The sequence below is a fragment of the Linepithema humile genome, chromosome 1 (genome assembly GCF_040581485.1).
Source record: "Linepithema humile isolate Giens D197 chromosome 1, Lhum_UNIL_v1.0, whole genome shotgun sequence".
Taxonomy (NCBI): domain Eukaryota; kingdom Metazoa; phylum Arthropoda; class Insecta; order Hymenoptera; family Formicidae; genus Linepithema; species Linepithema humile.
The window spans coordinates 43,961,294-43,973,639 of record NC_090128.1 but is presented as its reverse complement, the minus strand read 5'-3'; the positions used below and the strand labels follow the sequence as shown (position 1 = coordinate 43,973,639).

General features: G+C 35.8%; 3 protein-coding genes across 5 annotated transcripts in view; 1 reads left to right on the top strand and 2 right to left on the bottom strand.

The window, feature by feature from the left end:
• LOC105678197 (uncharacterized) overlaps positions 1–6,200 on the bottom strand; it is a 36,355-nt gene extending 30,155 nt beyond the window's left edge. For both annotated transcript variants that reach the window (XR_001101674.2, XM_012377331.2), the window contains exon 1: positions 3,866–6,200. Coding sequence is in view for 1 of the 2 variants with exons in the window: in XM_012377331.2 (XP_012232754.1) it covers positions 3,866–5,068 (1,203 nt within the window). In the remaining variant the exon portion in view is untranslated. The remainder of the gene's footprint in view (positions 1–3,865) is intronic.
• Positions 6,201–6,707: 507 nt separating this feature from the next.
• On the top strand, positions 6,708–7,614 carry Polr2K (DNA-directed RNA polymerases I, II, and III subunit Rpb12). Its single transcript, XM_012377252.2, has 3 exons — positions 6,708–6,905; positions 7,270–7,362; positions 7,462–7,614. Exons 1-3 carry the CDS (start codon positions 6,848–6,850, stop codon positions 7,482–7,484), a joined length of 174 nt encoding a protein of 57 aa, XP_012232675.1. The 5' UTR covers positions 6,708–6,847; the 3' UTR covers positions 7,485–7,614.
• A 1,720-nt stretch (positions 7,615–9,334) lies between these two features.
• The window catches only part of LOC105678160 (transcription factor HIVEP3), a 29,796-nt gene continuing 26,784 nt past the window's right edge, over positions 9,335–12,346 (bottom strand). For both annotated transcript variants that reach the window (XM_012377260.2, XM_012377259.2), the window contains exon 8: positions 9,335–12,288. In XM_012377260.2, the coding sequence (XP_012232683.1) occupies positions 11,731–12,288 (558 nt within the window). In that variant the 3' untranslated portion in view covers positions 9,335–11,730. The remainder of the gene's footprint in view (positions 12,289–12,346) is intronic.

Below are 12,346 nucleotides of genomic sequence, written 5' to 3'. Positions count from 1 at the left end.
AAAGGGGCTGTGCAAGTGTTCCTTTTCACAGGAAACACCCGCACCCAACGTGGTCAAGAACGTTAGACGGCCACTCAACAGGCCCTTCGCAGTCGTAGTTAATTAAGGAACAATTCCTTCCTTCCTTTCGTCAAAAACCACTCTTTCCTCCTTGCGGAACTATCGTCATCCGGTTTGTCGTTAATTTCCCCAAATCGCGATAGAAAGGCGGATGTTATTAGCCGAAAGCGCGATTTTTTTTTGACAACGAATACAGGATGCAGAGTGCGATAAAACGTAATTTCATAACGCTTTGATTGTATATTGTAAAAAACACTTAAAATTTTAATATATCGGCTTAGAACATTTTTTAACAAAGATGAAAACGATATGTTTTTTTCTTTTTAAAATAAAAAGAAAAATTGATATAATATGAATTGAATGCAAGTTAAAAGAAAATATTTAGGCTTCAAAAGATTGATGTTTTCATGATGTTACAGCAAGATTGAATAAACAATTACTGACTTTGTCACAGTTTTAGTCACGCAATTGTGCAGTAAATGCGTCACTGACAGAAACAATCGAGAGAGGAATGCTCGCACGTTAGTTTCATGAACGGTTGTATCATGTTTCACCGAGAACGGAACTTTCTACGGCATCCCGCAAGGTCGTCTGAGGTTAAGGGCATTGAAGTAATCAGAGAAATGCACGGGGACAACGAAATAAGATCGAATTTCCTCACTGGCATATCTGTGGGAACCAAAAATCGATCACTAATAATGCGATACAATATATATTTCCACGAAAAATTTAAATAAAATAAAATATTAGCATATAAAATAGAATATTGATATAAAATTGTATTAAAATTGGAAATTTAATTCTTTCTACGCCATTCGAGCAAGATAAATATTAATGCTTTGCATATCCGTAATACGGATAATCTTTTAAGCTTTACGACACGATACTTTTTTTTACACGCATTACACGCGATTTGGCTTTGCCTGGTACGAATGTCGTAAAAGACTTAAGGGCTTTGTCGACCCTTTGTTTTAGTGCCAGATACCATAATATATTCGCATTGTTTTTCGTTGGCCGGTTTTCGCCGCAGGCTGGACGGCGATTCGCGATCCATAGAAGAAACGAACGCTGGCGCAGCTCTCCTCGTGAATGCGCACGAAGAAAGATGCGCACTGGCCCTCGCCCTGATATATCACCCGCCAGGCTCAATTTTAGTAGAGAGTACTAAAACAACGTTGGGCATACCCGTTCGCGAAGCTTAATGTCGATTTTTCTTTGCAACACGTCGCGATCCAAATTTACAGACCAAACGCATTTCGCATCGCAATTTTTTACGTCGCCTTCCGGAGTAATCTCGGATCTCTTAAAAATGCACTCAATCATCATTTTCTCCAGTCATATTTTTAACGAAGCATTGTTTATTATACACGAGCCTATAAAATTAAATAAAAAAAGATTTGTAATTTTAACCGTCGATAACCTGATATTAAATGAGAGGAAAAATTGCAATTTTTTTTTATTCGCGAGTCAGGTGTAAATAGATAATGTGCATCCCTATACTACTTACTTTTGAACGGTAGTTATAAATTGACGATATGAAATCTTGAAAGCTTATAGTCGTGAGTTTTACGGTGAAAACAATTAAATATAATCTTTCGAGAAGATTTTAATACTTGTCGGTAATAAACTTTTGTAACTCATCTTCTAACTGAAATGCAATAGGCGTGCAGCGTCGACAATACTCGTTTTATATTGTCAAGCATTCCGCAACGATAAAGGATAGTGATGCAGACGTGTGGTCGGCACTGATTTTGACACGAGTGCAAACGCAGGCCTCGCTATTGTTTCATGCACGCAACAAAGGATTCCCAGCCATGCCACTTGCATCCGCTATCACAATCTAATGCGAGAAGGAATGCGTCGCCCGCTAGGTGAGACAGAGGAGAGAGAGAGAATGGCGTGGAACGGCGGGTGGCAGGTAGCCCCGGCGACGATGAGACTGAGAAAGCACGTACATCACTGTCAACGATTCTTCACGCCGCCGTCTGACTGATTTCCGCGAGTAAATCATCGTATTTGCTTCGCTGCTTTGACTTGAAGCAAGCGTGCGCGCGTTCAAGTTTATGGACATTTAGCGGAATCGCGCACGGGAACGAAATGAGAACATTTACGCGGAAATGACACAACATATCACAGGATATTCACAAATAAACGTTTGAATATCCTGCAAATAGCTTGTCATAATTCTTTATGAATTATGAGTCGTTCATTTGTTTCACGAGAGGATACTTAGATTCGGAATATTTAAGAAATGTAGAAATTTTATGTGTGAATTTCAAGTTTCTTCATTAGTATTAGAATAATCTAATAAAGTAATATCGCAATATAAAGTTTACATTACCTAGAAAAGGAATTTTTTAATTTTACTTTTTTTGCATTAAATTAAAAAATTTGACATTTCGTTGGATTGTTTAATTTTTCAAATCATTATACACAAAAGTTCTTTTGTTATACTAAATGCAATTCTTAACTGCACCAAGATATAATCATCACCGAATATCACAAGATGAATTTCAATCACCGTGCACGATGAAAATATAAGCACGCAGAATCTCATCATTGTGAAACGAACATCTGTCAAATTTTGCACACGTCGACGAATCTCGCTTATCTTCAGCCTTTAACGATCCACGAAAGCAATTATCCCTCACGGCGGCTCAAAGCCGAAATGACGATAAATCAATGTCAAAGTAATGATCTCACAATCGAAACAATTACCGACCGCGATTCCATTTCGTGCGCGTGAAGTACGCTGATGCTAATTTGGCCTAAAAAATCTTCGGACTACCGAGCTATCGATTATTGCGGACTAATAATTAGCCGTCGTGTTTCTGCTCTCACGAGAATTATGAGCGCTAAAACGACGAGGAACCAGCATTTTTAATTGACAAGTTCAGCTTGATGTAACATTTAGATCGTCATATAATATATTGTCTCACTCCATATAGTTATAAGTATAGTTGTAGTTTGTATGGAACAATCAACCGTATAGAGAGATCAATTATTGATTGATTACTTACGCATATCGTAGCAAAATAAAAAGTACAAAAATGCAATCCTCTTAATAAGTCAAGAGATAATCACATGCAAATCAGTAATCAAAATTCAGTAATTATATATTTAAAAATGCTAATGATATGCTATCGATGATCCTGCGATGTACTTCTATTTATATATTTATTACGTATACGTAGACTATTTTAATAATTATTATATATATAATAATTATTATTCAATTAAAGTGAAAAGCACGTATCGTATTAAAAAGACGAGTGCGTCTCGTCTTTACTAGCGCGAATTATCTGGCTGTTATGTGATAAACGCGAATACGATTCTCGGCGGAATGCAACATACATTACTAGCTCCCGCGGGTGTCGAATACGAGAGCCCTGAGAAGTGTAACGCCCGTGATTCTTTGAAACCTAGGCACATATTTTACGACAGTCTTTGACTTCGCCGTGACTTTTCTCACAAGTAGATTTTATTATAAAAGTTCGAGGAAAAAATTCTTTTTAAATTGCATTGCAATTTTTAATGTGAGTAAATAAATAAATTTTCGAAAACATATAAACACGAGCTTGCTACTTTTTAAAATAAAAAAAAAAGTTCTATGGAGATATAAAATATAGAAAAGCCAACTATAGTCCGTGCAATATTTAAGCACGATATCGTAGCAATATTTCTTGCAATGTAGAACCAAAATTAATTAATTATAAAATAATATATGAAATATACTTGTCCACAACCAAATATTTTAGTAAAAGCGATAGAAAGTCTAAAAGTTTAATTAAATCAATCGACTTACTTTGATGAAGCAGTGGAATTTGACTTTGCTCGGCGATACAGGTGGACTGTTCGGTGGTCGCTGCTGTTCCGGAACACGCAGTACATTCTGCACATCCATCAGGCATCCTTTTCTGAAATGGTATCTGCTCTTAGGACTCATCTGTATATCCTCCTCACGCTTCGCCTTTTTCGTCACAATCTTCAAATTTTCCTTGATGTTCTGCTTGCACAGGATGTAATTCATTCTTCTCCTGTTGGCGCAAAAATCCCTCTCGCAGATCTTCTTCCATGTTGTGGACACCATACTGATGGAACACAGATCTCGAGGACTGAGATAGGAGAGAATTTTCGACACTACATTCAGGTGATTGCTTTCTTCTCCAAGAAGTGATAAAAAGTCCACCTTTTCCTTCGCAATATAGCTCAAAGCAACTCTGTTGTTGTTCCATAGTGCTATAAACGAGCTGCGATCGAAATTCAACTTTTTCGGTTTAATATCGGCAGCCAAATCTGTAATACATAGCTCACTCAGCTTCCGATTCTCGACCGACGTTATGGCGGGGCTGTTTCTCCTGCGAACCGGCGAGATTATAATCCGTGGTACTGAGACTTTCAGTCTCGGCGGTGTTGTGATTTGTGATTTACTCTCCAACGTAGGTTCGACTAGCTTCATTTCCACATCTTCTTGGATGGGTTCAGAGGCTACGTAAGATGAGGTCGGCACTGTTGGCGACGGAGGTGGCGACAGAAATCGCAGGTCCGTCGACGCAGGAGTAATAGGCACCGTGGTTTGCCAGCTTCTCTTATTTCCGTGAATTTCGTCAAATTCATTGTGGATGATGCAACTCGGAGTGGAGTGCACTATGAGACGTTGATTATCGCTCGTATACGACGGATCCAGCACAGAATCTTGTTCGATGGAATTTTCGGAAACAAGGTAATCGGAGGACTCCGAGGCGTTTGGCAAATAATTGTGCTTGGAACGGCGTCTCTGCACTTTCTCGCATTGAATAGGATCCGGACGGAACCTATAATGCTTCTTACTCAGCGCGCCGGTGGACAATCGCGTTCTACATCCGGTCACTATCAAATTGTTGCTGCTGTTTTGTGGCGTGAAAGAAGACAGATAGCCGCTGTCGATACTGTCGTGGGATCTGCATCCACTAGAGTTGACGTAGACAAGCGGCGTCTGGTCGACATGCATGCTCTCGATTTCGTCCATGGCGTTCGGGACGTTTGTCTAACTGCCTCGAAATTAAGACTCGACGTTCGATTTCCGGTATGACTATTTCACCTTCCGCTCGATAGCACTCGATGCAGCGACAGCAACATATTAAACGGTATTCAATATGCGCATTGTCTTAGCGAAATTAAAAGGTTTATTGTTTTCCAAATTAATGAAACATCACATGCAGTCACTTTACTCTACAAACAGGTACCGAAAAATAAAGATAGCGATTATACGTATTTGTTATTTTAACGTTCATTTCACTCTGTTCACTTAGGCCATGTTTTGACATTGGAGATAAGATATGGCGAAAATCACTTACAGCTTTCTGTTCCGTCGGTCAACACGAATATGTAAACACGAAATTACGAAGTTTCCAATATCTCGATGTGTAGATTATCTTTATTAAACCTCGGCACACGACCGTTATTTACGAAAACGATACACTTGACGCGATAAACTACTGAATTCGACGGACAATAGGTTATATGCGCACACAAAACAGCCTATTTTCTCTCCCGAGATTCTTCTCACTCGCGTCACTCGTGAAACGTGTTTACATCGTGCGAAAAAAAAAAAAAACCGAGCGCGTTTTCAAAACGTCGAAGCGAAATCTTTCTTCGCGTTGACCGTACGAATGTCACTCCGCAACACTAACGCGTTTCACTCGGCGTGAAATTCAGCGAAGATGCACAACATCGTGCGGCACCTGACGTTTCCCCCGTTTCGTGCGTTAACACGCAACGTTTATGTTGCCTTCGCGCTGTACTCACGTGTGCGCCGCGCGGGAAACGCGCGCTTCGCGTCTGTTGCGTTTCTCCCTCTCCTCTGCTTTTCGCCCCATCTGCCGCTCTTCAACGGCGGCAGTCGCAAATCCATGGAGAAAAGCACCCCTGCGCGCGCCTCGTAAATAAGAACTCAGCCCTTTCACCGCAATTGACTTTCGCGCGTGCGTCAATCTGCAAATTCGAACAATATATCGCGCAATTCGGTTCACGCGAGCACTCGCTCAACTCTCGATCGCGTTGCGTATTCTTTGCTAATTGTCACTGAACAGTCGGGGGTGAGCAACCTGGGGAAGCTTACGCACCCGCTGCCGACTCTCCCTCTTCGCGCGCAATACCATCGACGAATACCACTCCAGTCCCACTATGTATCCCTCCAAGTGTGCCAACTAAGCGTGCGACCAATCGCGCTTTATCCCGTCGTTGCCAAGTGGTGCTATTGGCCAGACACACCGGATGCTGGAAATGCGCGCGAGAGCTTCCCTGTTGCTGGGAAGATTTTCTCGTTTGTGCTCTCGAGTGACACATTTTCCGCACTTGAATTATGCTACTTGATTATTATATTTTTTGTTCAATGCATGATGAATGATTAATGATATTAATTACTTGTATTTTTATTATTATTGTGAAACAATTTTTGGTTTGTAATTATTTTCTATTATGCGTATCGGCGGCACTAAAAATATCATAACTATATTATCATGCAAGATATAAAAAATACAAATGAAGTTGGGAGCGGGTTCATGCTGCCCTCTATTAATAGTATAGTAATCTTACGTTTAGTATCTTACGTCGGTACATAACGTTCTATTATTTTATACATCAGATTAATGCCATCTATTGACATCTTCTGTACTAAAATAAGATTTTGTGTTCGAGCTGCATGCAGCATATGGTGTATGCAAACAGACGGCTGATTTTTTCTATTTTATAAATCAGAATTTTATTATCGTAAATATATTATTAACTGTATTGCGACAGTGTGAAGATGGAATCTAGCAAGTCCGAATCTACACCGAAACAGGCTATGGTGTACATTTGCGGAGGTAAAGTTACCACTAACATGTGTATTCATTGATTTTCTAACCTCACTTTTTCATATAAATAATAGCATTTGATATTTGTGTTGGCCAATGTTTTATTTAATTAATTGTATTTATATATTTTTTTGTATATATATTTTATAATTAAATTTTATAAATTAAATGTTTTGTTAAAATAATAAAATTATGTTGAATTATGTTGAACGTTTCCTAAAAAGCATTGGAAATTTTTAAAATACTGTATATATTTAACAGCAGAATAAATATTCCATTAAGGAAATATATCCATAAAGGAAATATATATATTTGCTATATATTTGTTAATATTTATATATATATATATATCTTAATAAAAAATTTGTTTTAGAATGTCATCATGATAATGAAATTCGTCCCAGAGATCCTATTCGGTGCAGAGAATGTGGATACAGAATAATGTACAAGAAGCGTACCAAAAGACGTATCCTTTTAACATTTTCAATTTAATATATTGAATATTTTAATGTAATCGTTAATTGAAATCTAAATATTCAGGAATTTTCCTTAATCCTACTTTCAGTTGTTGTATTTGATGCTCGTTAAACATAAGCAATACAATAGATGATGAAAATGTGATGCAGCTTTAACATCTAAGATTCTTAGAATATTTCTTAGTTTGCATATAAAGGTCTTGTCTAATTTTTAATGAAACAATACACAGTTTTATCGGAAATTAACTTTTTATTCCTGTCCCACATTGACTCTGTTCCTAGAGTTGTACTTTCGTTCTTGCAAAATCACTATACAAAGTCGTATTCATATTACATGAATTTTCCTTCGTACAATTTACGTTACAATCTCTGGGCCAACAGATAAATAATTTGTTACTTGAAAGAACTTGTGTTTATGTATCAATTCAGAATGCACAATATATAAAATGTTTTAAGCAATATGTTTCTTCTTTTTATTTACAATAAATAAAAATTATATTTATCAATAGTTTAACGGAGTTCACAGAATCAGGAAGAGAAATGACGGTGACACTGGCAAAACACAATGGCATTATTACAACACCGTAAAACCCGTTCTCAAGTATATACTTATAAAATTTTTACTCCGGTCCCATTGTCTGATATCGATGGGCAAAAGAGCCCGATGCAGTTAGTTTTAATTAAAAGGTTTCACGATAAAGTTACTGAAACCAGAGAGGCGGTTTGTGTTAAAGTAGCCAGAGCTCACAAAAGCACATGATGTATTTGCGCGAGCATAAAGATGAAATATTTCCTTTTCACGTCTCTCTCATGAAAAAACGTTTATAAAATCTTAAAGATCTACATATATCATCTATAATACATATAAAATACTATATTGCCAGGTATTTGTAAGTGTCACCGTTCACATACCACGTGCATATAAAACTTAAATCATCCATAAAAATATAGGGTGGGGGCAGAACGGGGTTAAACAGGGCATATTTTTAGAGATACCCTATGAAATCAGATGACGAAAAGCCACTCTATTTCTAAAATGTAAACCGATGTAGAACCATCTACAAATTTGACCTTTTCCGCATTGTTTTCAAAATCGTCTAATACTGTGTCTGGAAGAAGCCAAGCCAACTTTTTGTGAAAATTGCAAATGTACACATTTGCAATAATAAATATATATATATATATATATATATATATATATATATGTCTCTGTTCTACAAATACACATTGTACTCGCCTTTAGGATATTAGTTCACAATATGATTCTTTCAGTGCTTATCACAATATAGGTTTCTTAACTGAGGTCTAATATAGAAGTATCATCTTAAAAAACATTTACATGAATTTTTTTATCAAGTTGTATAGAATAATAACAGTGTATGTATGTAAAGACAAGTGTAGAAAGATAATTAAAATTGCATGCTCATGAAGAATTACACAGCCAAATCTGTTCTGAAATAATAAGGAAGATAATAATTAAAATATCGATCGTTCAATGCAAAATCTAAGAAATCTTACAAGTAAAAAAATTAGTAAAAAATAGTATATTTAAATATAACAAATAAATGATTATAATCGTTTAATAAATTATTAAATTAATAATTTAATAAATTATTAAATTAATTATTAATCATATTTGTTATCGAATATATATTTTTTAATTATTCTGTTGTTGATTTTTTGCATCAGACGATCGATTTATAATAATATATGCGTTCGATATATAATCTTATAATGATTTTTGCTAATTTAGAAATATTTATATATTCACTGTAACTCGAGTAACTATACATTTAAGTTGTAAATTGTTCCTTTTTTGTATTTTTATATTTATAACCACATTTTAAAATTGCCGCGAGTTTCTTTTCGATGATTAGACAATATCGGTCAAATTAAATTCTAACGAATTAATCTTGAAGTCATATATGTATTGAATTTCGGAAATAATTATTCATAATAAAATAAAATTTCAAATTTTTTATATTTTTTAAAATGTTTTTTTGAGTTCTTAAATTAAAAAATTAGACGCTTAATAATATTAGACGCTTCAAGTTTTACGTAGTTGTAAACAGTTAACGTTAGAAACTAGCGCCGAAGTTCAGAGTGTATACGCGTCGCGTTCGGAGTTCTTATGAGTGTAACTTTTTGAATCCGAATAAAGTTTCTTAAAGTGTATGCGCGTCGCGGTCGTGGTTTTTGTGAATAAAGTGTTTTCTGAATAAAGTTCGTAAGTTTCGATATTCGTAATTATGTACACATATCCAAGGATCTCGCCGTGAAGCGAACGCTCGTAAATGAATGTCGTCGTAGGTGGGCGCACTCAGAACGGTAAGTCTTCATTACGAAGTATATATAAAGCTACCTTGTACTGTGCGACATTTAATTTCAAATGATGAAACGCATAATTATCCATTGTCTCGGTTAATGTCGAGAAAACAATGGATTTGATATGTAAATGACATGCTTGCTGTGTATATATTGAAAAATACGCGACACTTTTACGGACACGACAATGTTTCGAAAATATATTGTAATATAAATCTATAATTTGGAAAGAGTACATTCTGAAATCATATAAGTACACATGCAAGTAATCGAGAAAGATGTGTGTTACAAGTATCTTAGTTTCGGAAAATATCGTATTTCATATGGAAGAATCACATAAGAATCGTGTCGTTCATATTGGAAGTCAACGTCGATGTGAAGAATGTATCATTTCTTTCACTAATTTTTTCGAACGTAAATTGTTGGCTTGGCATTTCGTGTACTTACAACACGTGTATATATATCTTGGAAGCTCATATGTAGTTTCGCAGTTGGAGTCGACAGAGTTATTAATAGATAATAGATACACATCCAAAATGCTACGTTAGACTATGCTACACTTGATATCGTTTAGTAACAATCACTCGGACTGGACCTCATTGTATACAATTGTGCGGTCGTTCTATATCCGTATCTCTATTATCTTAACTCAAGCACATCTAGGTACAAATTGTGATAACTGGAGTCTGATTATGCAGTATAGGAAAGACATATTCTCGTGCTTGAGTGAGATATTAAAACTGCATATAGCATTAGATAGACAATTAATTATAAGATACGGTAGCTGTCGCTCAAGGAAGGTAAGTGGCTTTTTAAATGTCTTAAACAGAATCAGTGAATCGATCCTTCAGACCATATAACAATAAGTAAGATCAATTACGATTTACAATAACTAATAATATCAAATAGAATGCGGAAGTAACTAAACATTCAATAATGATAATATGGTACAATCAAACTAGATATTTGTGCTATCTGATTTCTTTACATAAAAATCTTTCAAAATGTTGAAACTAAAGAATTCATCGCATGAGTAAAATCGCTTTAATTCATAAATAATCTGAGCAACCGACACAGCTTTTGACTTCTGATTTCTTAAAACTATAAGACTTATACGCTTAAAACTATAAAGACTAACGTGATTTTTCTTATTATATTATACATAAATATATACAAACACATTTCCTCTTATGTCAACAATAATTCTCCATAATTGTTCATATATGTATATATATATATATATATATATATAAGCTTCATGTACCAATTTAAAGTATAATATTCATTTGTAATATTATAATAGAATACTCTTCAACATGTTGAAAGCAACATTTGCACTTTAAATACAGAATCACATGCCAGTCCATTGCACCTCATGCTTGCTATGAAACACTATTGTATAAATATTATAATCATTATCAGATAAGAGCTACGTTTTTTTTTCTTTTATTTACGCGTTATATATGTTGTTTTCGAGAGGAAGAGTGTAAAGTCTTAGAGGAGGACTATACAAGCGATTATGTCGCGTTTACAGTTGTTTGCAATACGCACAGGTAGTTATAAATGAACTGATAGTAGACTACCTGTAGTAGAAGAAACATAATCGAGACTGCGCTTCTTAATGTATGTCATTAATATGCATTAATATTTAATGTGATATTATTAGATCCGTGTTTTTCACACTATGATAAATTTTGTAAAATTTTTAGAAATTTTGTGAAACACTTTGTAACGGCAACGGTAAAATTATAAATTCATATTCGTACATTTTTAATTGCAAATAATGGACGATTCATCTAAATTTTTGCAAAAGTTTAACGTGTGTCAATACGTTAAACTCTCAAGAAGCACAAAGCATCGTTAATCATACTATTCATACATACCTACCTATCGAGATATTTCTTTAGGATATACCGAGATTTTTCTGTAGGATATTTGTGATGCACATTTCTTACATGATACGTTATTATAATTTCCCTAAGTAATATGGCAAACACCATTCAAAAATTTGTTAGCATGCTATTGTTTTGGCACTATGTATCCTCTGTCCTTTGTCTGCTACGCTCTTCCTGAATCGCCGATTCCTCCGTAATTCTTTTCTGAGTATTCTCTTTATCCCTGCTACATTTACCGGCACTCCTATCTGCGTGAATATTTGTACTAGAATCCGTTTCGATATTATGTTCAGCAAAACAGTGTACCTGTAACTCGTTTACGGTACGCATAGATACGGGGCAAGCTTGGCACTTGTATGATTGTAAATTGTCTTCCGCCCTCGCATCCTCTGGAACGGCGGCCGGAATTGGCAGCCGTTGCTCCTTAACGGTGTACTCGCGTCTCTGTTGATTGAATAAAGGACCGCGAAGGCGAACGTCATTAATGGCTTTCGGTTCCTCGGTTGGCACATGATATGATCGGGAAGCTTTCGCATCCGACGCTTTCACGTACTGTGTGTGAAGCGCGTGCTGCGGTATAGGTTCACCTTCATCCGACGAAGTCTCGCTACCGCTTACAGCCGGTCCAGGCATAGTTTCCGAGTCCCATTGCGTGATCTTAGTGGGATCCTTTTCGTATAATCTTTGAGCCAATATCTGTACAAGAATATATTGTTTTGTGCGACATTTCCTTTATTGAATTTATAAAATGCAC

Coding starts and splice junctions, on each gene's coding strand:
- Polr2K (XM_012377252.2), top strand. CDS start 6,848: ATGGAATCTAGCAAGTCCGAATCTACACCGAAACAGGCTATGGTGTAC. Junction 6,906..7,269: donor TATGGTGTACATTTGCGGAG/GTAAAGTTACCA, acceptor AATTTGTTTTAG/AATGTCATCATGATAATGAA. Junction 7,363..7,461: donor CAAGAAGCGTACCAAAAGAC/GTATCCTTTTAA, acceptor TCCTACTTTCAG/TTGTTGTATTTGATGCTCGT.